The sequence below is a fragment of the Tauraco erythrolophus genome, chromosome 15 (assembly GCF_009769465.1).
Source record: "Tauraco erythrolophus isolate bTauEry1 chromosome 15, bTauEry1.pri, whole genome shotgun sequence".
NCBI classification, from domain to species: domain Eukaryota; kingdom Metazoa; phylum Chordata; class Aves; order Musophagiformes; family Musophagidae; genus Tauraco; species Tauraco erythrolophus.
The window spans coordinates 6,915,910-6,942,804 of NC_141479.1; the positions used below are offsets into that span (position 1 = coordinate 6,915,910).

Here is a 26,895-nt window from a genome sequence, read left to right on the forward strand (position 1 = left end):
GAAGCAGCACTGACGCTACAGCACGATCCCAGAAGGAGCTGATCATCTGGAGCCAGCAAGGTAGTGTACTAAACATTCAAAAATAAATGATTTTTTTCCCCAGAGGCAACTACCGTTAGCTATAGCGGCTTCTTCTTTGGTTTCCATTATAGTATCAAGTACTAATTGGTAAGACACAAGTAGTATCCTTAGACCTGATTTGATACAGTACAGTAATTCCCAAGCTTCCTAGCAATGTTGAAACTGAGAGACTATCAAAAATACATAAAAAGAAATCTCTCTGTAATTACACTGAACAAGCTAGTTCAACACTGTATTCATTATTGTTCACGACACTCCCAAAACGCCAAGCCCCCAAAGAAATGAATAGAGCCATAAGAATAATAATTTTAATTAATATTAATACAGAAAGAACACAGGCTACATTCCTTTCCAGCAGCAGCTAATTCTGCTTGACCACTGGGGGGAAAAAAAAGTTAAGGCTAGTTGAGGGCAACCTGATACAATGGTTTGTCTCCCTAACTCATTCCTGGAGACAGCCTTGGTAAGTTTAAGAGACTATTTGTGCACAAAACATGGGATGTTTATTTAGCAAAACATCAAGAACAGAGAAAACATGCTTTGTTACAGTGATAAAAATACACAAAGCTTTCAAGTTGCCTTTTTTTTTTTTACACCAACTCAGTTCTGAAACCATAAAATTCCAGTTTGCAGCATGTTGTGCCTTAGTACTGTATTACGCAGGCCCTCCTGGGGATTGTGGGGACAAGAGTCAGTGGAGTCTAAAGTGCACGAGAAAAATAAGTGCATTGAAATGAACCATTTATAAGTAATTCCTGTTACACATAGTACTTGCTTAAGATGGAAATCTCACAGGCTGTTTAGTAAAACACAGTCCTACAGTTTCAAGAGCAGAGAATCAGTACGACAGATAACAGAAAGACCTTTACTGAACATACATTTTTTTGCATTTTTTTGCTCCATTTATGTCCCACACAGAAAGCTAAGCATTCTGCTGGAGCTTACCGTGGGCTTGGGGGTTTCTTTGCTTTTGTTTTAGCAATGTGTAAGGCATCACTTTTAAATAACACCTTTTCTCTTTACCTTCTATGTTCAAAATAAGAAAGCATTTAGTGGCCCAGTGATGTGTTCTATTTTCTACTGATTTCAACCCCTATTTCTGAAAATGATAAGCAAAGTAGGGCTGAGAGTTGTGTAGGGGTGCAGTGTTCTCTCCCCACTTATGAAAATTTGTGTATTATGAAACTTTATGTTCTTACAGGCTGTCAGGAACCATATTTTCTGTGTGTTTTCCTACTCATAGGTTAAAGCCATTGTTAGAAATACAAGAGCCAAACCACGAAGGAATCGTGAGTGCTATTAATTTATGGGCACATTCACCATATTAAAAAAAAAATGAGAAGAACTGATTGGGAGGTTTCCCAAATGCATTAAACACATAAAAGTTCGGTGCTTAGTCACTGGAATCTTTGGGCATTATATTTAACAGCAGCAGATGCTTAAAATGCAGGCTTTCTTCAGAATAGTTTATTCAATTCTCCTACAATAGATGCTGTAGGCCAAAACCAGTTTCTTCCCTTTGTATGTAAGTTATTTTACAAGTCTCCTTTCACAGTGAAATCACTTTTCTGTCTGTTTACTCCTTTCTGAGAGAGGAAATAAAATTGGGGTTAGTTTCCATAACATTTAATTTACATTGCCAGATTATCTCCAATCCAACGCAGTTCACCATAAAGCAACACTTTTTGGATTAAAAGACGACAACTCAATTGTCAAAACCAACGCTTTTTTTTTTAATGCTATAGAAGACATCTTTGCCCTCTTAACTGATAAGCAATAAACTAACCATGTAATCATATCCTGTTTGCAAAACTGTGTACTGTTTTGCAAGAACATAAAGCAGTACAAAACGCAGCTGTAAAGCACTGAAGTCACCAAGAAGCACGCACAATACCGCGCTTCAACACCCTCAGCTTTTTCTCTAGGTTCTCTACGCTACCACAGCAAGAGTTCACATAACTTCTTTTCCCTTTCCAGTCAAAGGCTAGAAGATTGCAGACAAGAAGTCAAGCAGTTCATTTACACCCAGGTATTTTCTTCATTTCTGCTATTAGAACATGCATCCTGAAAAAAATGGATTCTTGGATATTTGCAGTTGTAAAAAAAAAAACATAGGTTTTTTGCTGCTACAAGATTATTTATCTAGAAAAACTTTAACATGGTTGCTAATTCCAAGTCTCCCCTCTGGCCACAGCAGTTTCAAGGCTGTCCTCAGAGTTCAGGCAGGAAGAGGTAAGGTAACTATAACTTTAGGTAGTATGTAAGATATGTGAAGGCAGAGGAGGAGGGAGAAAGATGACACGTGTGGAAGATGTATGAAAATTACTGCATTGGGAAAAATAGAAAATAAATCTAGGGATAGAGAAGAGAATCCAGACATTCAAATTGGTCTCATTGGTCCATAGGTTTGTGCTTGTTCATTTTGCAAAGCCTTTAGGTTTGCTCCCTATTCAGAAGGGAGCACCGCTCACAACTGCTCTCAGGTTGAGTCACAACGGTGCTCGGGGACTGAAGGTATCAAACAAAGTATCCAACTTTGTAGAGAGCAAGTTGAGAGTCTGTTGTATCTATATATATTTTTTTTTGCAAGCCCCCTCTTGCCTTTGCTTTGCAAAAAGCTCTGTTTAGAAACATCACTTAAGGGCCCTGGAGGCTGCAGCTGGACTTCTTCAATATGCAGCCAAGGGTGGGTTATCATACCTTCTGCTCAGATCACCTAACTGTCCTCATACCCATTTTAATAAACACAAGCTACTGAGCCCAGACCTAGAACTAGCCTTTTTACCTTATCTTGCCTGTGAGATGCTGATATGGCATCTTTCTTGACACATCTGAGCATCTGCAGCCGCTGTCCCAGAGCAGGACAGTAGGTAGCCAAGGAAGAGCCAACAGACAGCAACTCCCTCCATTCACAGATGGTTATAGAATCCATCACCTAAAGCCTCACTGAAATTTTTCAGGAAAGAACGAGTTGAAGAGCTTGTAGCAGTACTGAAACTAAAGAAACAGGGTTTTTTTCAAGAGCTCATAGTAGTATTGAAAGTAAAGAAATAGAGTTTTGCCAAGGAGCACAGACTAGATAAATAAGGCAAGGTAATGTGGAAGCCAGGAGACTATTATAGAGGCAAAAGCAACAGTGACACTTTTAATAACTTTCCTGCTCTTGAGAGTGAAAAATTAGAGCACAATTCATGCAGCAGCGAATGGAACAGATCAACTCTCTCAGCACCCCTTGCTTTAGACAGGGTAGTCCTTCGAGCATAGTTTTCAAATCTCTAGTACTGCTCTGTGGTACAGTGTGTCCTGAAGAAAGATTTTAGGTTTTTCAAGAACAAAGTAACCACGTTTTCTACAATATGGGATCAGCCTCCATTGTCTTTAAAACAGTGGCTTTTACAAAGTGGCTTTTCCGCTGCTGTATTTGTGACCTCTCCTTCTGCAGACTTGATCCCAAAAAGGAAGTTTTCCATATAAAATATCTCAGAGTTGAGAATGTACAACTCATATATATGCAATTTGTACAACCAGATTTTACTGTGTATATATATAGTTGCATGTTTGCTAGTCAGTGTAGACAAAAGTAGCTAAAAAGCAACTAAACCAACAGTATTTCATTGCAAACAGGAACCAACAGACTTCAAAGAACAGTGTTTTACATCAACACAGGTTTTGCAGCTTTTCAAGTTAGCTTTCATTAGGTACTTGGTATACAGTAAAACTCTGATCTACTTTTATTTATAGTTTCATCTTTCCAGGTAGATTTTTAATCATTAGTAATCCTGAAATTAAGAGCCAGATGTATATAACATATTCCCAGGTAGTAGCTTAACGTACTGTAGAAAAGTCAGTTTTGTTTTACCAAGGACTAAAATCCACTTCAGTAACGTTTCCTGAGGCAATCCACTATTTTATTGTTTTGTCCTCAAATCATTTGTATATGAGTTGCTGTTCTGTTCCAGACTGCTTTGTTTCTTTAAAAATAGACACTCAGAAAAATACATCTGTTAACTTTCATTGCTAATTTTATATTTCAGCAATTATGCTTCCCCTTAATACCGTCTTCTCCTCTTTTTCCCCTCCAAAAATTGCAAGTTAACAGACAGCAAATTTGTGTGCATGATTTCACAAGATAGGAATTCAGATAACTAAAGGAACATTATTTTTTGAAGATGCAAATGTGTGAACTGAAAAGAATGTAGTAGACAGATAACAGAATTAATATGCAATGAACAGTCTAAAATTCATCTTACTAAAACTGAAGTTACGCTCTCTTCAGGAAAGAGAATCTATGGTGCTAAAAAGGTCAATGGTGGGGAGAAGTGGTGGTTATGGAGGGTAGAGAAACACAGGAGAATCATCATCCTTGGTCCACAGAAATGCAGTGAGCAAGAACACTGTATCTTTACGTTCTTAAGGAACTAAGGAGGTTTCTCCTGATACAATTCTACCTTTAACATTTCAAAAAAGCCCGTGTATAATCAATGCACTTAAAGCTTTAAGTTTTAGTGACTTCACTTAGACTTTGTTTATAAAACAAACACACACAAGCACACTTCCCAGAGTGCAAAATGCTTAAATACTTCAATTACAGAACTCTACATGTAGTTTTTAGAACAGTAATCCTTTTGCTCTGAGAGTCAACTTCTTCCTTGTCATTGCATCCATTGCCAGCAACGGTTGCATTAAAACTAACCAAAAAATGCAGCAAATGCAACAGCTGATAACTCTATACTGTTTCTTCAGTTTTCCAGAGGACATTGTTCATTTGTATAAACTCATCGTTGGACTTTGATACATGCACATGTAAGCATCACAAAGTAGTCTTCGTGCACAACCTTGAATTTTTCTGGAATCCAGTGAGTGTAATTCTTCTAGAGACATCTTCAGGTATTCACCAACCTCTGGACATGGAGTTACTTGTGGAATGTTAAAGCCATTCTGACCTCCTTTAACCAAATGGAAAGAAAGAGAAACAGATTAGGGTAGCACCTACAAATATTTGCTCTTTATAACGTACTTCAATTATGACCGCATCATCAGTTCTTGAAAATGCCTTATAAAAAACCCTAAATATACCACTCTGGACTACTGCAGGGCAAGCTTATATGAAAAGTGCATATTCAAGAAAAATCACGATTGGTGTCAAAATATCTTGCAGTGTTTACTAATAAGCACACACTCACATCAATACCACACAAAAACACCACCAGAACGACAAATTTGGGTGCTCATTAACACTAAAAATTCTGTATGACTTTGGGAGAGTGACCTGAATACATACTCCACCCTGAAGTGCTACTGAATTTGTTAATCACAGGACAACTGGTAACAGTTGATGAATTTATAAACCACAAGTGTCTGTACCTGACTTGCAAGACTAAGGCGGACTTTGCTCCTGGCCATTTTCCATGCAAAAATGAGCAAATTCAAACACCACAAGTACGGACACCCATGACACTGTTACCCAGCAGTCATTTTTAGCTTATGGCACTAGCTGAAGAAAAATATTTGTGATACAAAAAACCCTGAGAGCAGCAGGAGAGGTATCCAGTGAGTATCTCATGGTCTACATTCCTGAAATTAAGTGGTTCTTTACAGACTTCAGCTGTACACATTTCGAGCGCTCTGAAACAAAGCTTGATTGCCTTCTGGTTGTTATAAGACAGACTTTAATCCTGTAGCAGTTCCATTTTCAACAGGAGGCAAGATTCTTCTCCCCTCCACCAAACCCACACTGTAACAGAGGGGTTCAAGAATTCTTCATGCAAAGAACTGTTACTAGGAGTCTGACACTTGCATCTATTGCTGTTTTTCTCAGGCACTAGAACTGAACAGAGAGTCCTTATTTAAAACACTATTTAATTTGTGCTTAAATACTGATTGCCATTTGTATTATTACAGGGTAACAGTTTTCCACTGATAACTCTTACAGAGATTCAAAGGAATGGCATAGATGTTGTAATGTCTGACTATCTTTTATTCTAAAGACATCTGCACTAAGTCACTTAAGCAAAAGCAATAAAAATATTTGCATAAGCATAGACTGAAAGGACACATTCCTGCAGTTGATTATTTTAAACGAATTCTCTCTGCAAACTTGCAAAGTATAGAAAAGTGTATAAAGGATCCCACTAGGAAACTTCTGCAGTACTTCTGTACCATCTACTTTACTAAGGCGTCCAATTTAGGCGAAATGCAGATTACGCAAATCAGCAGATGCTTCAAAATCAATGCGCTGAGGTAAGGCTGGGTCAAGATTAGTGTCCCAGCATCAAGTACTTCACGTTAAATGATACTAATATCCCCAAAGCGTTAAGAAATAGGCACTGAAATTTGAAAGAGTAATTAATACACGTAAAAAAAATTAAGAGAAAATCAGTAAGAATAAATAAAAGATCTACCATCCCGATCTGCCATGCTGTCAAAGAAAAGCCAGGCAGAGTCATCCCTCCCGTATTTAACAAAAGCTACATAGTGGCTTGTTTCTATGCAGAGGACAGCAAACAACTCCATCTTCTGGTACGGGATGCAGCCATGTCGCCAATCCCAGTCGGGCAGATCTTTAGGTAGTGACAATGGATTGAATTTATGACTCTGTCTCTTGGGATGAAGATGAACCTACAATTGAAGTGATATTTCAGAAGAGAAAAAACACCCCATAAGATTATTTGTTTCAGTGGCAGACAAAGCTAAAAAGAACACTACTGCTGAACCGAAGATTAATGGCACTAGAGAAGGAACTGCAACAACAGTAGCAGACTAAATGTTTCTTCTATTTTTCCCCACCAGTGTAGTTCAATATTGGCCAGAAAACGCAAATCTAAGGTTAGAAGGGAGGTCAGATTTAATGCAACAATTTTCTACTATGCTCAGGCTTGAAAACAAGCCATGGCTATGACAATGTCATGCAAGTTACCAAACAGTTCTCAAAATTAAATGGTTCTATGTCATGAATTTATCAATTCAAACAAGGCAGCATGGATGTAAAGTTAGGATTTAAAGCAGGAGACAGGTAACAGATTCCAAGCTGCCTACGATTACTACTTCTCCACTGCATTCAGTCCTGGATTTGGCAGTTGCCATGTTTTCAGTAAGAAACTGTTGATGAACACATTGCAGGGTCAAGTGGAGTTCCTGATTTGTCACCGAAGGCTACACTTTACCTGGAGGGCGCAGTTACACTGGTGCTGGTGAGAAAGTCTCACGACACTCTTAGCCGTTCTTTCGGTTGTTACAGCATATACCGTTTGGGTCAAACCCATGTGCAGTAACAAAGACAACAACTTACTTGCGTGTTGCACGTTTTGCAGAACTGCTTGATTTTCCCAGCAGAAATATCAGTATCTTCGTAACATTCTCTGCACTCGTACATAGCAAGCCCCCCACATATACGGCACTGCCTCGGAGCTGCATTTTTAAAGAAGGTATTAGTCTCCAATTTGGGGAGGCTTTTTCTGTTTTTTAAGACAAGGGGTATGGGAAGGAGGAAGGATTGCTACTTTAAACCAAGGGAGAAAAAAAAAACCAACATTAAAAAAGCTAAAACCAATCAAAGCAGAAATGTACCACTGTATTTAGCTTCTTCCCTTTGACACGACATGGAACAAGAGAAAAAGGTTTAAAGTGGTAAGTTGCAAACCAGAAGATGATAAAAATCAAGTTCCATCAACTGCATGAACAAGTCAAAACCAAATCATATTGGTATAGCTAGGTTAACCCCTATGCCTGACAACAACAGAGGAAAAAATAATAATAATAAAAAAATAATAGGATAAGCTGATGGCCATGACAATGAAGGAAAAGGCCATGACAGTTTCAGAGATTATTATTCTAATAAATTTCAGCAGTTTTATTAATTCCTATCTCAATTTAAAACCAAGTGTCTTTTCTTAGGTAATGCAATGAAAAATTCAGTGGATGACAAATGTCAGAAATTTAGGTCACAAAAAAAGTGATAGATTTATAGTTGAAAAACGCACCATCACTACATGCTGCAGGTTTACATACTAATCCCAGATTCTCCTCTTCTAGTTTGATAAACTAATGACAAAAAGCTTATAAACAAGCAGCACAAACTGATGAAGACTAATGAAACACAGCCAACATTGTAAATATCTGTTAACCAATCTCGGTGCTACACTTAGCTTTTAAGATTTCCTACCGGCCATATTAATGAATTATTTTGAATCTAATAACTCAATTTTAACAACTCCGTCTTGAAATAAGAAGTTTAGTTGTACAAGCACTCAAGAATTAAATAAACATAATCAAGTAAGTTACATTCTATACATTCTTCTGAATTACAGCTTTTAATTCACATGAGGAAAAAAAAAAAGCACTCTAGCCAGTAAATTCTCCTTTCTCCTCAGCCTGAGCATCTCTCACTACATTGTCAAATATTTAATAAAAAAACCCAAAACAAACGGCACCCAAACAAAACTACCAGGAATACTTACTTTCACTAAGTCACTCTCAACAACTCTCTTTCATTACACAACACAATGTTATATACTTACTATCTTCAAGTAAGTCTGTTATATTTAATTCCAAGGATGGAAAAATTTTGTTGAACATTTTGAAGTCTTTTCCAAACCGAGGCATCTGGATAATTAGGCAAGAGGGTGCCTAGGTAAAATGCCAGAACAAACATAATGAGCTTGAGACAGATAATTGTCTAAATGTAGAGACATATTTCTAATGCTATAAACATATTCAGGCTATTTAAACTTGCAGCACATTGACTTCAAAATTCACAAGATGGTAAGCAAAACAAAAGTAAGCCTTTGAGAGAAACTACAGCTAAAAGAACCCCAGCAAAGTGGCCTCTAAGTCACTGTCAAATGTCCTAAGTCCCAGCCATGCTCAAGTATGATATTAAACACACTGGACGACACTCTCTCATCCTGGGGGCTGGGAATCTTCCCTTGGCAAAAAAAGCTTCCCAAAGCTTTTTAGAAACAGAGGTGTCTCAAAATACAGTCCTTAAGACAACTTACTGGCAGTAACTAAGAAGTTTTCTTTTAGTAATTCTTTACCTAAATTACTTTCATCTGTTCAGCCATATATGTCATTAAGTCAATCTTAAAGTATTTTTGTAGTGTAGTCAACCTGTACCACTGACATAGTACTGCCATTTCCAACATGTCTGCATTTTCTTTTCGCACCAAATCCCACTTTTGTCCCATTGCTGAATGAGCAAATATCTAGGTATCATCACTTCTAACAAAGCAACAGCTGTCACCAACCTCTGCAAACTTCAAGTTGCTGTTGATGAATGACCACTCTAGTAACTGTTGAATTGTTGGGACTCCAACTTTCTCATTTTTGTCCATAAAAATTTGATAGAAGTAACAGTCTTGTACTTTCTGACCTGCTGATCTAAAAACAGATTAAAAAAAAACACAGATTCTGAAGCTCTACTGTAACAATGACTGTATTTTACTAGGAAAACAACATCTAACAGGAGATAAATAGTCTATGCAACATTCATAGAATCATAGAATGGTTAGGGCTGGAAGGGACCTTCAAAGGTCATCTAGTCCAACCCCCCTGCAAGGAACAGGGATATCTCCAACTAGATCAGGTTGCTCAGGGCCTCATCCAACCTGGCCTTGAACGTCTCCAGGGATGGAGCATCCACCACCTCTCTGGGCAACCTGTTCCAGTGTTCTACAACTCTCATACTAAAAAATTTTTTCCTAATATCCAATCTGAATCTACCTCCCTCTATTTTAAAACCATTACCCCTTGTCCTACCACAACTGGCCCTGCTGAACAGCCTCTCCCCATCTTTCTTGTAGGCCCCCTTGAGGTACTGGAAGACCGCTATAAGGTCACCCCAGAGCCTCCTCTTCTCCAGGCTGAACAGCCCCAACTCTTTCAGCCTGTCCTCATAGGAAAGGTGCTCCAGCCCTCTTATCATCTTCGTGGCCCTCCTCTGGACCCTCTCCAACTGGTCCATGTCCTTTTTATGTTGGGGGCTCCAGAACTGGACGCAGTACTCCAGGTGAGGTCTCACGAGGGCAGAGTAGAGGGGGAGAATTTCTCTGCATTAAAATATATTGTGCTTTTTTTTTAAAAAAAAAAGCCAGGAACAACAACAAAATGCCTTAGATGACAGGCAATCAAGTATTAAGTGTGGACTGATTTTAGAAAAAATTATTTAAGAAACAAAAGCAGTATAAGTTTCAGAGTATGCTTTACGAACATATGCCTATGCATTACTGAACTACCAACTGAGACATGCTTCCTAAGCATTTCCACTGAAAACTCCAACACGCTAAAGCAGCTTTCACTGGAAAGACAAGTAAGAGTTTCAGTTATAAAACATCAAAAGGAACAACAATAATTCTCTTCAGTATGATGCTCCCAATAAGGAGTTAAAAAAAAAAAGACAGGGTTTATGAAACATTCACTTTTAATCAGGGAGATATTTACACTGCTTCCTACAGCAGCAGTCTCACTAGACAGCTAGTGTTGCTACACTTGCTATACCGTTAACAGAGAGGTCTCCAAAAGGATAATCCAGATTTAAGGGCTGTCTATTTCTAATTGTTAAGAAGCCGCCTACACTGGGCAAACACTAAGACAGGCTACTACACTAACTGCCAATGATAGCCATAGTTAAGTGGTCTCGATAAACTTCTTCATCCTCACCAAAAAAAAAAGATCAAAAAACCCCACTGAACAAACACACAACACAAACTAATCCCTCCAAACAACAAAAAGCACAAAGCCACAACACAGTTTTATATGGATAGGGAGTGGGACAAAGGATTCAGCTACCAATTTAAGTAAGCTTTGAGGTCAGATGTTTCAAAACAAAGTCAATATTAAGTACTGAGGTTTTCAGGTAATATTTCAATTACATAAACATAAATCTGAGGTATTTGGGAAGAGAGCTTCAGATGAGTAATTCAACCTACTCCGGAAGGACACAGGATATAGAATACTGTGCTCACATTGAAGAAACGGATTTTATATCACAGCAAAAAAGCATACAGCAGTAACTGGCCTCCAATAGCAAAAGAACAGTTTGGTAGGAGTTGTTTCATCCCAGTGTCAAAGCTTCTGGGATGAAATTTCTGGGAACTTTGATCAAAATTGCTATAAACAGTAACCTCCTCCCATCCCAGCCAGCATTTAAGACAACGCTGCTTTTTAGAGTACTCCGGGGTGTTGAGAGGATTCTAAGAGTATGATGCTCAATGTTACTATTATTAATTTTAAGCCTTCTTTCTAAGAAGAAAGGAGACTTCTAAATTACTCTTAAAGATTTAAAGTACTTGCACAAAACACACTAACTTTGGTGCTAAAAGTTGAATGGTGGAAGGTAAGTTCTGCTCTCCTCTGTATGGTGCAGACACGACAAAAACCTTGACGGCTGAGCTTTAAAACAGAGAGACTAAAGAAATGTTCAAGACAGTGCAGAAATGTACAAGTGGAATAAGAAGCATCTTCCTTTGCTTTTACTTTACTCCTTTCTGTGTGATTTCTGCTACAGCAGCTCACCTGTTACCTACCAAAAACTGTAAATACATTCTCACGTGAAGATCTATTATTCTAATTATAATAATAAATATTATTATTATAGTATTGTATCCCAGCTGTTTCACTAGAAAAATACATTAGCCACAGAGGTTTCTCAGCATGTTGTATTTCACAGAATTGAAGACAGGCACTAACAACAACTGTGAGGGTCTTAAGATGGCAAGCTTCTCTCTGAACACTTTTCTATATAGACCCAATATATGCCTGAAGTTACTGTGTTTTGTTGTCTTTTGATTTTTGGGGGTTTTTTAACCTAACAGTAGATTATAAACATAAACCTTGGCCTAGGCAAAAGCAGGAACACAGTTCCAAAATCATGATATGCCTCAATCTCTTATCCCTTCAAACTTTTTCAAAATTTCCCTACAGAACTACCACAGAAGACAGCCTCAATATACTCAATGAATGACAGCAGTGGGCATCAGTCTCAACCTCTGCTAAACTCAGTTACGACAGCTGAATCCTTGTGATGCCATGGTCAAGAGTGAAGGCATACGTAAATGGCACTATCTGTTATTTTGATAAAGTAAGAGAAGTCAAACCATTGATATATTTTCATTAGCCTTAAAGAAGAAATGCAAATCAGTTTCTATGGCTTAAACACTGACTTGGCAATCTCTGCAGCTTGTCCCAAAAGGAAGGAGCTGCAGGCTACGTTAAGAAGTGCTGTAGGGTCCTCTTACAGCAGCCCTTCTCCAGCATAATGAATAGGAAGACAGTATGGCTCTCAAGGAGACAGCTCTAGGACAGGGAGTCTTTGTCCAGTTTTCATGAAACTAGTTCATGAGCTTTTGCAACGAGATACCAGTTAGGCAAAACCAGCCTACCAAAAAAGGTAGGAAATAGTGTCAAATTTGTCAACGTAACTTTATTATATTGAATCTTATTAGAAATATAAATCATGAGTAAAAGGTGCTCTAAGAGCTATCTTGATCTGAAAGGCAGCAGATACTCTCTTCCCAATCAGCCTCTACAAATACAGAAGAGTTCAACAAAGAAAAAAGATTCACCTTATTTTCAGCAGGGGATCAACTCTTAGAATATGGTGAAATAAAATATTCAAAAATTCTTCTGGATCTGTGGGGGAGGAGGGAAAAAAAAAAAAAAAGTCTTGTTAGTATGCAAAACCAGATACATTATTCAAGACTGATTTTAAATGAAAGCTCTCAACATTTTAATAGGAAAAAACTAAAGGTTCATTTTTACAGCTTTATTAACACAGTAAGATTATGACAAACTATGAACATTTTCATGACACAAACTTCTATTTGGTGTCAAACGGCCCTAACAAAAAGACAGGCTCAACAGGGTAACAAAGCTTTCCAGTAAAGACCAAAAAGATGCTCTGGATTTCAGAGGAATCATTTGGCACCACACAGCTTTTCCAGGAGAAATGAAAGCTTTCAAAAGAAAACAGTGAAACTGCAGAGAAGCAGTGAGGAGTAGTGACAGTAACACTTGCATAAAAACCACACAATGATACAAAGTTCATCTAGAGACCAAGTTCTCTAATCGAGAATGCAACAAACACCAGCTTCCCAGAGGTCTGTTCTTCCCCAACAGTGAGAGTTCCCTGGTGTATTTCTCTTCTTGCCACTAACTGCAATAAATATTGGGTTTCAGCATTTAGCATTTACAAAGAAAGTAGTGTTCTCTCAAACAAAGATGAAACGGCTACGTAATTCAATGCTAATTAATCATTATATGCAGCAGAAGATCACAAGGTTGGGAATCAATTTTTCTAACATGATTTATATATTTTATTTCTTAAAATACTACGTAACCATTGTGACAATGAAATGTTGCAGTGGAAAAATTATTCCTTGGCACCAAAGTGACGTTCTGAAAGAGGACAAAGACCTCAGCCTTATCGCAGTCGTAATTTCTGAGGAAGAGCCTTAGATCTCCCCCAACTGCTGGAAGGGAGTTACATGAACACAAGAAGGCAAGAAAAGAAATCCAGTCAGTGGAAGACTGTCACAGCAGAAACTGTTCACCTCGGGTTCCTTACAGACCCATGGACGCAGAAAAGACCTTTTTACCACCCCACAGTCACTCAAACCTCTGGTAGAGATATTACTGCTACAGAGAAATATTTGTGTGTTTTGTTCTGGTATAATTATATAGCAAGGTATTTCAGTTCCTTTGTATTATGATTGTTACAAATGTCAAAGAAAGGCAAACCTCCCCAGTTACCTTTTTCCTCTGAAGTGAATCCTGACGCAGCCTCAACTTTTTCAAGTATTTTCCTCAGTTTCATTATTTTTGTAGCACATACATATCCGTATCTAAGATAAAGGGGTTTAATAAGCTATTAGCTAGTTTGCAACCATGTCAAAGAAGCAGAAAGAAAAACCCTCTTAAATGCTGAAATACAGGCTCTCAGATCCTTCTTTAGCTGCCTACCGTATTTCTGCAAACCTATGTATTGACAACTCATATTCAATCTGACTTCCAGCTTTTTTGATGCAGTATAAATTTAGCATAATGCTCAATGTTCCTGCATAACCTTTAATAGCTCTTTTTAAGCTATTTTTTAAGTCATCAGCTTACCTGGATGACTGTTTTATGATTTGTCAGTCAATTACTTTTACTTGTTTTCACTCTAATTTGCACTGCTTAATACATCATTTTCAGAATGCCACATAATAACAGTACTGTGGGAGTTGTTAACAAAAAAATATTTCAATATTTGACAAAAAGATACAGAACTGTATTGCCTGACCTGAGAAGCTGAAGTTTTGAGTGTTTGGTCTTTTCCTCTAAAACTTTACAAAAGTGCAAAGAAAGTTTTTAGCATGGGGGAAAGGTAGGAGAATTAAGACCTTCAGTCTTCTCAGTCACTTGAGATTTGTGCTACTTGGTGTGTATCCTACTACCTATACCACAGAACCTGGAACACACCAGGCAAAGTACACACACCCTTACAAGAACAAGGGGTTCAGAAGCCATCATTTCATTCCAGGAATCAAAAGAAAAATTTTGTGATAAATTGTTCAGTGATAGCCCACAGAATTTCAGAACTACAACTGTACTATTTAAATGTTTAAGAAAAAATTAAGCTAAAGACAAATAAATTTTCACGCAGATTTTTGCCATATTTCCTTTGTTCATTGTGCCTAAGAAATTACAAAACTCACCTTAAATTCTGTTAATAAAAGCGTTTTGACCACTTGCAGACCACGTGTAAAAATTCAACTTAAAGCACCGCCAAATCTATCAAATTGTGAAACTCCACATAAGATAACCCAAACACTTTTCTTGCCAAGAACAGCAGCATTAAAAACATGTAAATAACAAAGCTGTGAACAAACATAACTTGCATTTATCAACGCCTTTGTATTCATACCTATTTTTCAATAGCTTTACGGTAATTGCATTTCCAAATAGAGACTAGTGAAAATATGTTATCACCAAACAATGAACAACTACTTGCAGTTAGCACTGATCAGATTTACCATGAAGAACAAGTAAAAACACTCAAAAAACCTGAACAGGCTCGCAGCAGCAGTCATCCAAGCTTTTCAGGTTTGCAACAGGAATGCACACATAGCAGGATCTACTATAAAATTTGTATTAGACAAGAGACCAGTTCATGTCTTTACTTACATTCTCAGAGGATTCACAATCTCTGTCCGTAACAGCTCTTGAGTCTCACTGTAATACTCTACGTCATTCTTTTCTTTAGGTCTGAGTAACACAGTGTCCAAAACTGAGCTAAAAGAAAACAGGCTACAAAGGAAAAAAGAAAAGGAAAGTTGTTTTGATTCCGGAAGATAAAACCATTCAGATGCCTGAGCAACGTAAGACAAACCAAGCAAAGCCACAGGAAGAATTAAAAGAACTAAACAAACTCAAAAAGAGGTATTTATGGACAGAGGACAACACAGCTGTACTAAATATTAAAACTCCACTCTTAACCTAGTATCCTTTCTGCAGCAGAGTACAAAACCAGTTGTCAAGGCAGGATTCAGCAAACAAGTCGTAAGAGATATTTCCCTCCCTCCACCCCGCGGCCTGTGTGCTCTTTCATCCTTCAGGCATTTACAGTGAGGGACTCGGTCAAAAGAGAGTACAGGTACATAAGGGCCAGCGCGATTTGGACACAATTAGCGCTTCCAGTTACGCAGCGAATGCTGCAGAACTTGTTTAAATTGCAAGAGCACAGTAATGCATCAAAGACTGCAGTGCATGCCTTTGTAAGCTGCACAGTGATACAGACAGACAGTCATTGCAACAAAGATCACGTGTTCGGCATTTCTAGCACGGGATGCCACTAAACAAATTATGAACTTACCAGAATAAGGTGGAGTCTAAGTAACAGGAGTTGTAATGACCCTGGATACCTTTCTTCTTTCCAATCATTGTCTCTAAACCTTCTTTTTCCATTTTTGGAGGAGTGTTTTCTTCTACCACTTCACTTAAGTAACCTCCAAAGGCTGAAATTTTTTTTTTCAAAAGACACTTTAAAGCCTCAAATTTTATCCCCCTTGAGATTTTCCTATTAATGTTTTATAGCTAAGTTGCTGCCTTAGTGTAAGCATTCCTTCTCTGGACTAGAGCAGCATTTTACGATAGCTGAGACTCACTGTCTTCCAGAGAGTGAACAAGGCCTTACATCCCACTGACAGTGCACACTAGAGTGCTTCAGAAAGCCTGTAGCACCAAATTAATCTTATCCAGTAGGAATGAAGTTCTCTTCTCGTTATAAACGCCCTGTTCAGACTATCTTACAAGTATCAGACACTTTTATTCTTTGCTGTTGTCCCAGGAAATACAACATGACCCAAGAAACCTACAATATTTGAAGTTAGAAAAAACCCTGAGTTTTTCACCCCTGACTTCCACCATTAACATAAAAACCCATGTATTTTAATATTTAGAAAAAAATAATTTGATGTTACAGAAAAATAACTATTTCTGCTAATGCAATCACATAACGCTGGAGTTGCAAATACCATTTTCAGCAAGATTGCTTTACCACTTCTAAAGTAAAAAATGTTCAGGATAACAAAAAATCCCTTAATTTTATGAAATTTCTTTAAATATATGAACATTTTCTTGTTTTAAAGCATAAAAAAGTAATCCCTAGAAGTGTTACGTTCTGTACAGACTGCTCTTCTATTTGTTAATCTCATTTAAGTACCACCTGTACAGATTTCAAGTGTTCACTACAAAGAACATCTTGCAGGAATAAATGAAACCAATACCCAGGTCAGTTCCCAGCTGGTAAGTAAGTAAAAAGCAGAAGGTCAGTACCTAGAGAGTTGCAGCGTTCAATTTGGTTGGAAACGGGCTGTAGTGAGGCAAACCTGGAATCTGGCCTGCAGCTTTTGAGTTTAACAAAAAGAGCTTTCTTTGGAGCACAAGTGAAGTATCGAGTTCCTTTAAATGTTCCATCCGTACAACCTGCACATTCATCTTCCTGAAAATTGAAGTGAGAATTAACTATTTTTCTTCTTATTTCTGGACTTCTGCAGCAAGACATGTGATAAGACATCTACCCATAAGTCACCCTTCAAGTACTCTGAAGCTTGATATTATAACACTCCTGCATTTTAGTATACAAAGCTTCAGCTGAGGTGGTTTTTAACTGGATTTATTGAGGAGATTGAGTCATACTTTTTTTCTTCATGCTTAAACTTTCAATCCCAAATAAAACAAAAATTCCTTCAGAAGCAGCTTGGGGGAGGTAGGAGAAGAGAGCAAGAAGTAAACATAGTCAACATTAGGAACGTAATTAAGCTAGCTAGTCACTCCAGATTCCCTCTGCAGTTAGAAAGCGCACACGTGCGCTACCAGGCACCTTTTAAAACTGAAAATCACCAAGCACTGGGTACTGTGAATACCTCCAGTGTGACTGTGGCCTGCACAGAAAAATACCTGCTTCAGAACACACCAGATGTACATCAAGGAAAGAACACAAATTAGGTATGAAAAAAAAAAGTTCTCATTATTTATCTTTCATATCATGATTTAAGGTATATTGTCTGTTTATTAACAATTGCCAGGTTTTAACGCAGAAATGTGTGACAGGCAAGTCCAAGGCCCCAGTTGAACACAAGGCAATCTAAGATGCAGTCTCAGAACACCTGTGGCAAACCATAGCTTGGCTTCAACCATAAAACCCAAAACGATCAGGATTTTTTCTAACAGCTGAAATCCAAGCCACATTCTCACCTACTTTGCTAAAGATATGTGCTGTGTTACATAATTTCACACTGCTTTATCTGAGATTTTATTGAACGTTATCCCAAAATAAACCCCCCCATCTCCCTAACTGCATACACATTAATTTAACTGATAGCCAATCACAACCTTGGCAGCAGCTGCCACAGAGTGTCGGTACGTAACAGCAATTCATGTTTGCAGCAACTGTGAATTTACAAAGGGCCCAGAGGAACACAGAGAGCACACAGCTGTCAAGTCAACAATATCATACTATTGATTATCAAAACCAGTGTTACGACTCTGACAGTCCTAACTCTGATGCTGCCCATTTGCTGGTATGCAAAAAACCAACCAACCAAAAAACTGATATTCAGTAAAGACCCTTACAGCCAGGGCATCTTATGCAAATCTGCATTTCAAAGAACCTTTAGATACGGTTGGTTTTTTCCAATTAAAATCCCCTAACATAAGTAAAGGGCACTCCTTTAAAGAAGGCCAGTGACCAGTCCTACAAATTCAATCACACAAAGACATCTCAGAGCCTATCAACAGAAAAAGGTCTAGAGCGGCCACAAAAGTCAAAGCTCATCTAAGAATTCCGCTATGTTATAAGGACATCACAGGGCAACCTGCTCGAATAAATTCTTCCACACTGACTGCTTTTGCAACGTACACACACATCAGCTCTCTGAAATAAAACAAGTAACGTGTAATTAATATGAACTCAATTTATATTTACCAGTTCCAGCCCAGCTAATACTTCATTTACTCCAGGGGGCTGGCCAATCCAGCGGATGACTCCATAGAAAGGAGGATTTTCTTTAACTTCAGCCAAGGAACCTGCTTCAAGACCATGCGAGTCCCCACCTGGGCTTGCTGTTGATGGACTCTCCTGGTTAGCCGTAGCATTTACATCACCAATGACTGACTGAACAGATAAAGAGAGAGGACTATGTCCAATAGTACCATTAGTACTTGACGTTTTTGTCAAGCTAAAAGGGAGGGAGTGAAATCTGTTTTCTGTAGACACAGAGTTTGTTAAAGGTGGCTGCAGTGGTGGTGAAGAATGCCCAAATCCAGGAGATGAATCAGTAAGTGATTTTGCAGGGTCTTCAGCAACTGTTAAAATCAAAACCAAGATATTAGCAAACGCTGGGGTTTTTTCTCCCCCATCTTACAAAAGGAAAGACTCAGCTATCAAACCTATGAAGTGTACCTGCAACAACATCTGATTTAGTGGTGTCCTGTACAGGAGCCACTAACAGCTGGGGACATGCAGGAAGATGTTTGTCACTTGGCAACACTGGAGAGACAGAACTGGCTGAGGAGACACTGCTGTAGCCCTACCACTTTTACCACAACCAATGGAAATGAACAGCACAGAGAAAGGCGATGTTAGCCAGAAACTACAGGAAGATTTAGATTGAACACTTTTTTTTTTTTTTTTACCCCGAGATCAGAATTTTTCTTTGAATACAACTTAACAGCCCCAGCAATTAGGAGTGTAATGGGCAAAACTAGAAAGTACTCATTGGCTCATTGGTGTCACTGAGGAAGGATTTTGTTCATAGCTTATAGAGAGATGAGTAATTGCTTGTGCATATGATTTGCAAATCAAAAAGTGTTTATTCCCCTGGCTCTATCACAATATACTTTGGTTCTAACATAAGGAATCTATCAGCATCTATAAAGGATTCAAATAAATCATGACTAATGCTGTGCTTGATAAATGACATCACAACTAGATGTAATAGCACAAATGTTCTGTATCTTCTCTCATCTCTCTACACAGTCTCTAATACACAATTAGTATTCAGAGCAAAAGTCTCTTCTTCATCACCTCTTCTCTCCGTGCTGGTTTATTAACTGAAGTTAATGTCTGTCCTGGTTTTGGCTGGGACAGCGTTAGTTTTCTTTTTAGTAGCTGGAAGAGCTCTGTGTTTCGGATTTAGTGTGGGATTTGTATGAGAAGAATGTTGATAGTGCACTGATGTCTATAGCGGGTGCTGAGACAGCAAGGACCTTTCAGCTTCCCATGTTCTGCCAGTATGCAGGAGCACAACAGGCTAGAGGGGAGCAAGGCCAGGACAAAGGGCCCACAACATTTCACTTGTCATTTGAACTTTTACTTAGGATTGAGGGCCAAATTGCCCAATGCAATACTCTATATTGTGCAGCATCATGCCCAGTATACAGATGAGGGCTGGCCAGTAAGTTTGATATCGGTATCTCTCTCTTTTCGGGCCTCTTGTGGTGTCGGGATGTATCTGTTTCAAGACCGTTTGCTGGGATGGGACAGGCATTGGTCACTGGGTGGTAAGCAATTACACTGCGCATCACTTCTTTGTATATATTATTATCACTATATATATTCATATATTATTGTCATTATTACTTTCAATTATTAAATTGTTCTTTCTCAACCCATGAGTCTCCTTCCCTTTTCCCCTTTAAATCTCTTCCCCACTCCCCAGGGGTGGGGGAGGGTAAGTAAGCAGCTGCATGGTGTTTAGTGCCAACTGGGTTAAACCACGGCAATGTCCAAAAATTTTTTAAAAATTATTGAATCCTTTACTTCCATAGTCCTTTCTAGATAGCATATTAACCTTCTTTATTTTAAATACTATAATAAACGAATTTTTAAACAGAGTTCCAAGCTGCTAGAACAACAGCTGTTAAGCAACCAAGAACAATTTTAATCCACTTTCTTTTATGGTTCATGGAATTCAGGGGCTACTACTGCTCTAGGCTTCCGTCGTAACTAACATTATTAGTTTAGTATTTATTCCTTCAGTCACTAAGCCAGCCAGCCACTCTTTAGAGAAGTTGACCAGGAAAAAATAACAAACAAAACAAAACAAACACAAAAATAGATCTGGAAGCAAAGCAAGATATATTGATTCTTTGGGTACATGCACCCATACTTGTAAGAATTCAGAGAGAGATTTTACAGAAATAACTTACAGAAATAATAATTTTACTGAAAAAACCTATATGCTTAGTCAGATAATTTTTCCCCCCTAATTCCAGACTGATTAGCTGGCATGGCAGAACACGACAGTTCCCTTAGATCTGTAACATTAGCTACACAAAGACAGGCAAAATAAAATTACACTATAGACTTCTCTACAAATAATATCTTCATATCTTCCTTCAAGCCTTAGCTTTTATTTTGCCTGCAAGACACATGCATTCCCACAGAGATGCGCATATGTTGCCAAGAAAGTAATCTCCTACATGCAGGATAAAACAACAGGTCTGTCAATTAAGACAGAGTATATTTTCATGGGGGTTCCAAGATGTTTCTTATGATTTAGCATGTCTTCCACTAAGAAAACATGTTCCAACTGTTTTTAAATTTAAACCCCTACATGTTTTATTTGAAGAACATCAATACACTCTAGGGTTTGGGGTTTTTTTTCAGTAAAGTGTATGCCTACATGAAAGACTATCATCTCTCTTTACCTTCATCAATATACCATGGAGGTTTTGTTTTCGTTTGAGGCTGAGAGTCAACTGATGAGCCATTTAATGTGTAGAAGACTTCAGATCTGTTTCTATTTCCGGGTTCAGAGGTAGATCCTGGAAAACAACAGGTTTTACAGAAAAGATTAATCTGTATTTACAAACCGTTAGCTACGCTTTTATTTCATAGTATATATTTGTTACTATACTTGAAGAAGATATAACTGCCTTTCCACAAAGCAGCAAACTCTCCCAGCAAAGCTAACAGTTCTAAGCTTGCAACAAGGTAGCAGTTTATCCCAAACCAACTTAATCCTCCAAGCTGAAAGTTCAAGGCACCAATCTGAAAAGAAAGCAGAAAATACCCCTCAAGTGCAAATTTTTCATTACTATAAATTATGGATATAAGAAAGCATTTGAGATACAGTGTACAGCAAGTATTTTCTCTTTGTTACTAAAAAAAAATAAATCAGAGTAGGCAAATAAATTACTGATCCAATTCCACACAGCTATAACTTGTGCCAACAAACAACCGCAGTTACTCCAGTGAAGACCATCTCTGTCAGCATCCAATGCCAGGCAGAATGAAAGCTTACACAATATACTGTCCTTAGTATTCCACAACCCAAAACAGCCACTAGTAAATGCAAAAGACGCTGAATTTTGATTTCTGCCTTTAAAAAACTTATTTGCCTTCCAGGTTTTTTCCCTGAGAGGATTTTCAGAGCTAGCCAAAACCAGAGTCAAAAGTAGTTTACATTTTGGGAAATTCAATTTTGGTTTTGAATCCCAGCAAAATTAATATATGCACTAGTAAGTAGATCTACTACTGGGCTAAAAATTTAGAAGTTTCTAGTCCTGCAGAAGGAAGACAACAGCAAATTGTATTTATTAAAAAATTTTTAAAAAACCCGAAGACACACTACACCTTCAGAAAAACAGAATACCTCCCTGAACTGGTTATACTAGACAACTAAGTAATATGCTCTTGAATTTTTGCTAAACCTCAATCTGTTTTTCATGAAAGTGAGGTATTTTGAGCAGTCTTAACTTAAACCACCATCTTTATTATGGTTAAATAAACGCATACTAACACACCACTTTAGAGAAATTTAACTTCATATGTAACTGAAATAATAAAGTGACAGGATATGCAAGGCAACACTTTTTCCCAAGCAACAGAAATCCATAATCTTACATAGGAAAGAAAATCAGTTCCCATACGTACCTGTAGCCTTTGGCTTACTGTGATTGAACAAGCTTTTGTCACCACCACCTCTTGAGGTATAGGCAAGCTTGGGAGGTCTCCTGTCCTGTGACACAGTCTCTGAGGCATGGTATATGAAAAGAATATTAGCTCCCCTTTTCTGTGCTTTTACTATGTCACAGAGAAGTTCAACTTGAAACGTAACTGAACCAAGGTCTAGCATCCTAAGTTTTAAAATTGAGTGGAGCAAAACCTTGCTTGGCACATAACCAACATCTGATGTATACAGGATTTACTTCTGTCACATCAGCAATGACTTTTCTTTGAAGTCTGCCGTTATTTCTCAAACACATCAAATAGATTGCCTTCACGTTCTTCAATGTACGTTCACACTTCCACTACAGGAAACAGATGCATGAAATTCTGAACTTTGTTTTCTACCAACACATCTACAACAAGTGCTCTTTCGCCTAAAGTTGAGACATCCCATGAATTCTCCAGAGAAGAGGGGAGAACTCATGCAGAAACATGCATCTCAACTAAACCAACAAGTAGGAGGTGAACATAAGAAAAGTTATCCAAACTGAGGAGAGGTTACAGACTACAGGCTGTGTAAAACTGCACCTGCCTTCAGATAGAGCACAAATTAAAGTTTTACATGAAACTTCTTTTTTTCTCTTCAGAAAAAGAATCAGGGGACTGTAGTGATTACAATTTAACACTATTCAGTGAATTTTTCCAGTGCCTTGCTATGAAGTTTCAAGTATTTACTCACAGAATGCATAAATAAGACTATCAATACATTTCAAGCACAGAAAGAAGAGCTTTCTCATCCAAGATATTTAAAAATAAATTTAAATAAAAGTAAACCGAACAACATTCAATAAAAAAATTCCCCGCTACAGACACTCACATATTCATGAATACGACAAAACTGTATAATATTGTAAATACTATACAATTTGACAGGTATTTTGTTCAATATTAAACCTTTTCTACTAGTGAGACTGTAACCAAAAGGAGGAGGAAACTGAAGAAAAGCATAACACAGAAGGTTAAACTAATTTAAATGAATTTAGGATATTAATTCTGCAGTACTGTTTTAATCATATAATTGTGCCTAGGATGAGATGTTATCAAAGTCTGCCTTCTGGTTAAGAAAGCAGAGCATACCTGGAATAACATCATTGATATGCAAAAGAAGTGTACTTTCAACACTTGCAAAACTGCACAGCTGTATTCCATTGTATCTTCCATCCCAGTTTCCAATAGGATTATCCTAAAAATAGAAAAACATGTTACATGTATCCCAAGAGAAGATTTACATTGTACAGAATACACCCAGACATCTTTAGGAATGTAAAAAGTAGGAAAATGAAAGGTTTGACAACATCCACTTTTTCATGTGACAAACTTTGCATTTAGAACATTCAAACATTACAGTCTTTAAAGACAAACACAATCTTAAAAACTGTTCTTTTTGAGAAATATTTCCTATTTTAACAAGCATTCCTCTGCTAAAATCCATTATTTATAAACAAGTGAGAACAATTCCAGTGTGTCGTTAGGCAACAGCTACTGCAATCAAGAAAATGGAAGCACCTGGTCTACGAAACCAAAACCCAAACCCCCTATTGACTACCAAAAATTTGAAAGCTGTTTATTTTTTAAAATTCAAGTTGCTAGAAATTATTTTTAATGACAAGCTTCACATTTTCTTGAAAGATAGCTTTTGTACTTTAAGTATTTTTAAGATAGAGCAAAGTAAAACAAACCAAAGTCACATTAAAAAAAGTTTTTAAAACAGCTAACAAAGAAAAAGGCATCCAACCTACTATTTTAAAACGCAGAACAAAGCCAGTCGCACAAGACAAACACTCGACTCTACTACTTCAAGACTGACATCTAACATTGCAAGTAGCTCAGTGGAGGCTCCTCAGAGTAACCAGAGCGTTTGTCCTGAACCATTTAGCATCAGATAGAACCATTTACCTGATGCCAAAAACCAATTACCACCAAGGGGCATCTTTGAACATGTGTGTTTATTTCCCATTTTAGATCAGCCTCCGCTGAAGTAGCTTGTTTCTTCTATATTGCATGTAATTTACTAGCTAAGACACATGCAAAAGTTATTAAAGTCAGATTATTTTCTTACCATGTCCACTCCAACAACGTATCCTAAACTTTCGTTTCCTGGTAAGACATCACAGAATATAACTGTCCCATACTCTATACTCTCTCCTATCTTCAGAGAAACCCTGGAGTTGATCTCCAGAGGAGGAAGTTCTACCTGCATTGCATCAACTGGAGCTGCATAGTCACTTTCCAGTTCATTGTCATCATCTTCCACCAGCTCCAGTTTGTCCAAAGCAACAAAAACCCCACAATCCTCATCACATCTGAAAAGCTGCTTGCCTTGGTACTGTCCATCAGTAAAGCCCTGACCACGGCCTTCTTCCTAGGTGTTGGAGGAGGAAGAAAAGGAAAGGAAAAAAAAAAAGAAAAAAGCAGCAGTGTATTTTGTGCAAAAGCAAACTACTACAAAAGCAGTAACAAAACCCAGTGTTTTAGAGAAATCACAATAAGAATTTGCCTGATGAACTATTGAACTGTCTTAATACTGGGAGAATTCTATTGCCGGAATTCATGGCAAACATACACACTGTCTAGCTTAGGGGAGTAAACAGTAAAATGTCCCTAGAATAGCGAGTAGCTCAGGCAGAAGCCTTTTTACTCAGAGAAGCATGTTTTCTTCAGGTGCAAATCTTACTTCCATCATCAAATTTTTGCCGGATCAAGACTACTTCATACTAGACATCATGCTAAGCATTCAAAAATTCCACTTAGATGCCAAATAAAGAGATGGTTTTCAGAAGCACTTGGGCCTGATATTCCCCATGGTTCTTAGTGGAAATTGCAAAGAATTTGGGAAAAGTTTAAAGAGGACTTTGAAAAATATACTTCCAATGCAAGAGTGGCACTCGCCTGAATCTAATCCTTCAAAAGCTTATGGTTGACATTAATTTTGCAGAAATGTCTCACAACAGCAACATTATCTTGACTAGCTGCTATTTGACCTTTAGGGTTCTACAAAACCAGCAGCCTTAAAATCCAAGCTTGCATTTACGGATTGTATCCTGCCAGGTGCAGGCAAAAACAAGGTACTCAACAGAAATCCAGGAGTCAGATATTTGTCATGAGGGGGATGTAAGTAATCAAATTTTTCTAGGCTGGAAGAGTCAGAGTATGTTTAAGTCTTTTTGCCAGCCACTGCACCTGATCAAACTTCACTTAACATATAGAATACAAGCCTGATGTGCTGTGGTGTGTTCACAGGTATTTAATAACAATACTCATGAAAAGACTGAAGGTTACAGAATTTTTAGAGATTATGATGCTTCCAGGAAAAAAATTTATTATGATTGTCTCTTTAAATAAAAGATTTTTAACTCATCATATAAATATGATGCTGCCCCTTAGCGAGAAACTCACCAGCAACTCTACTCCGAAGTATATCCCTGTTAGGGACCTTTCTTGTAATAAGGGTCCTCTGAAGCGAACAACTCCAGGAAATTTATCATCTCCTGATCTCAGCTGTACTCTAACAGGCGAGCCAGTAACTATTTGGATGCCTTTAGTTAACCTGCTTTTGCTTTTAAACAGACTGTATCTTTCCTCACAGTTAGTAATGGCCAAGAGCAACTCAGCTAGTTTTTCATTTATTTCTATAACATCCTTCTCATCCACAAACAGGATTGCATGAGGTTGTTCCAAAATCTTTAATCCAATCTGCAGTTTCTTGCCTTTACAAGGAATATTTCTGGAGTGTCCCACAGACGAACGGTCTTGAAAAAACTGCCCAATGCTACCTTTGGGCACTTTCAAGAGCTTTTGAGTCTGCTTGTCTATGACACTGCATTCTTGGAGAAGCAAGTAAAAGATCCGCTCTTCCCAATAGGATGAACTTGCTTTTTCTTGGCTCCATAAGCCCGAACTCATTGCGATGACAACTTTAAAAGCTGCACAGAAGTCTTCACATGAAATAAGTTGTTGACCTATGTGCACTGATCTTGACAAATTCTACTGGAGGGTCCAATCTTTGTGAAACAATGCAATATTCATTTTGCAAAGAACAAAATCTAGAGCAGAAAACCTAGAATAAAAAAAAAAGAAAAAAGGCAAAATGAAATTGGGGAACTACAGCTAGACTTAAGTAAAACAACAGAAAATCATTTAAATCTGTTACCAGCCCCACTCCTCCTACAGAGTAAGAATAGCAAAATCTGAGACAGTGAACATGGTCTCGAAACAGCCATAGTACTGTTGATCACAGACATACCCATTTCTACTTGTTATTGCTGTGTATTTCCCTTCCCCTTCTAGTTCCTTGAAGCAAGGGGCTATGGAAAAAGCGTAACGAA

At 37.9% G+C, this 26,895-nt stretch overlaps 1 protein-coding gene across 3 annotated transcripts; it reads right to left on the reverse strand.

Moving 5' to 3' along the window:
* Positions 1–661: 661 nt before the first annotated feature.
* CYLD (CYLD lysine 63 deubiquitinase) lies at positions 662–26,895 on the reverse strand. Of its 3 annotated transcripts, none has more exons than XM_086621272.1 (17): positions 26,814–26,895; positions 25,967–26,627; positions 24,765–24,932; positions 23,648–23,753; positions 22,496–22,594; positions 21,268–21,384; positions 18,542–18,921; positions 16,891–17,056; positions 15,929–16,070; positions 15,241–15,363; positions 13,828–13,919; positions 12,642–12,708; positions 9,327–9,459; positions 8,598–8,706; positions 7,370–7,488; positions 6,483–6,699; positions 662–5,027 (listed from the first exon to the last, which is right to left on the reverse strand). In XM_086621272.1, the coding sequence occupies exons 2-17, from the start codon at positions 26,471–26,473 to the stop codon at positions 4,843–4,845; spliced, it is 2,730 nt and encodes a 909-aa protein (XP_086477398.1). In that variant the 5' UTR covers positions 26,474–26,627; positions 26,814–26,895; the 3' UTR covers positions 662–4,842. The 3 variants fall into 3 exon arrangements, with proteins under 3 accessions (XP_086477398.1, XP_009976577.1, XP_086477397.1); XM_009978275.2 differs by having other exon boundaries at positions 24,630–24,932; XM_086621271.1 differs by having other exon boundaries at positions 4,985–5,908; positions 24,630–24,932.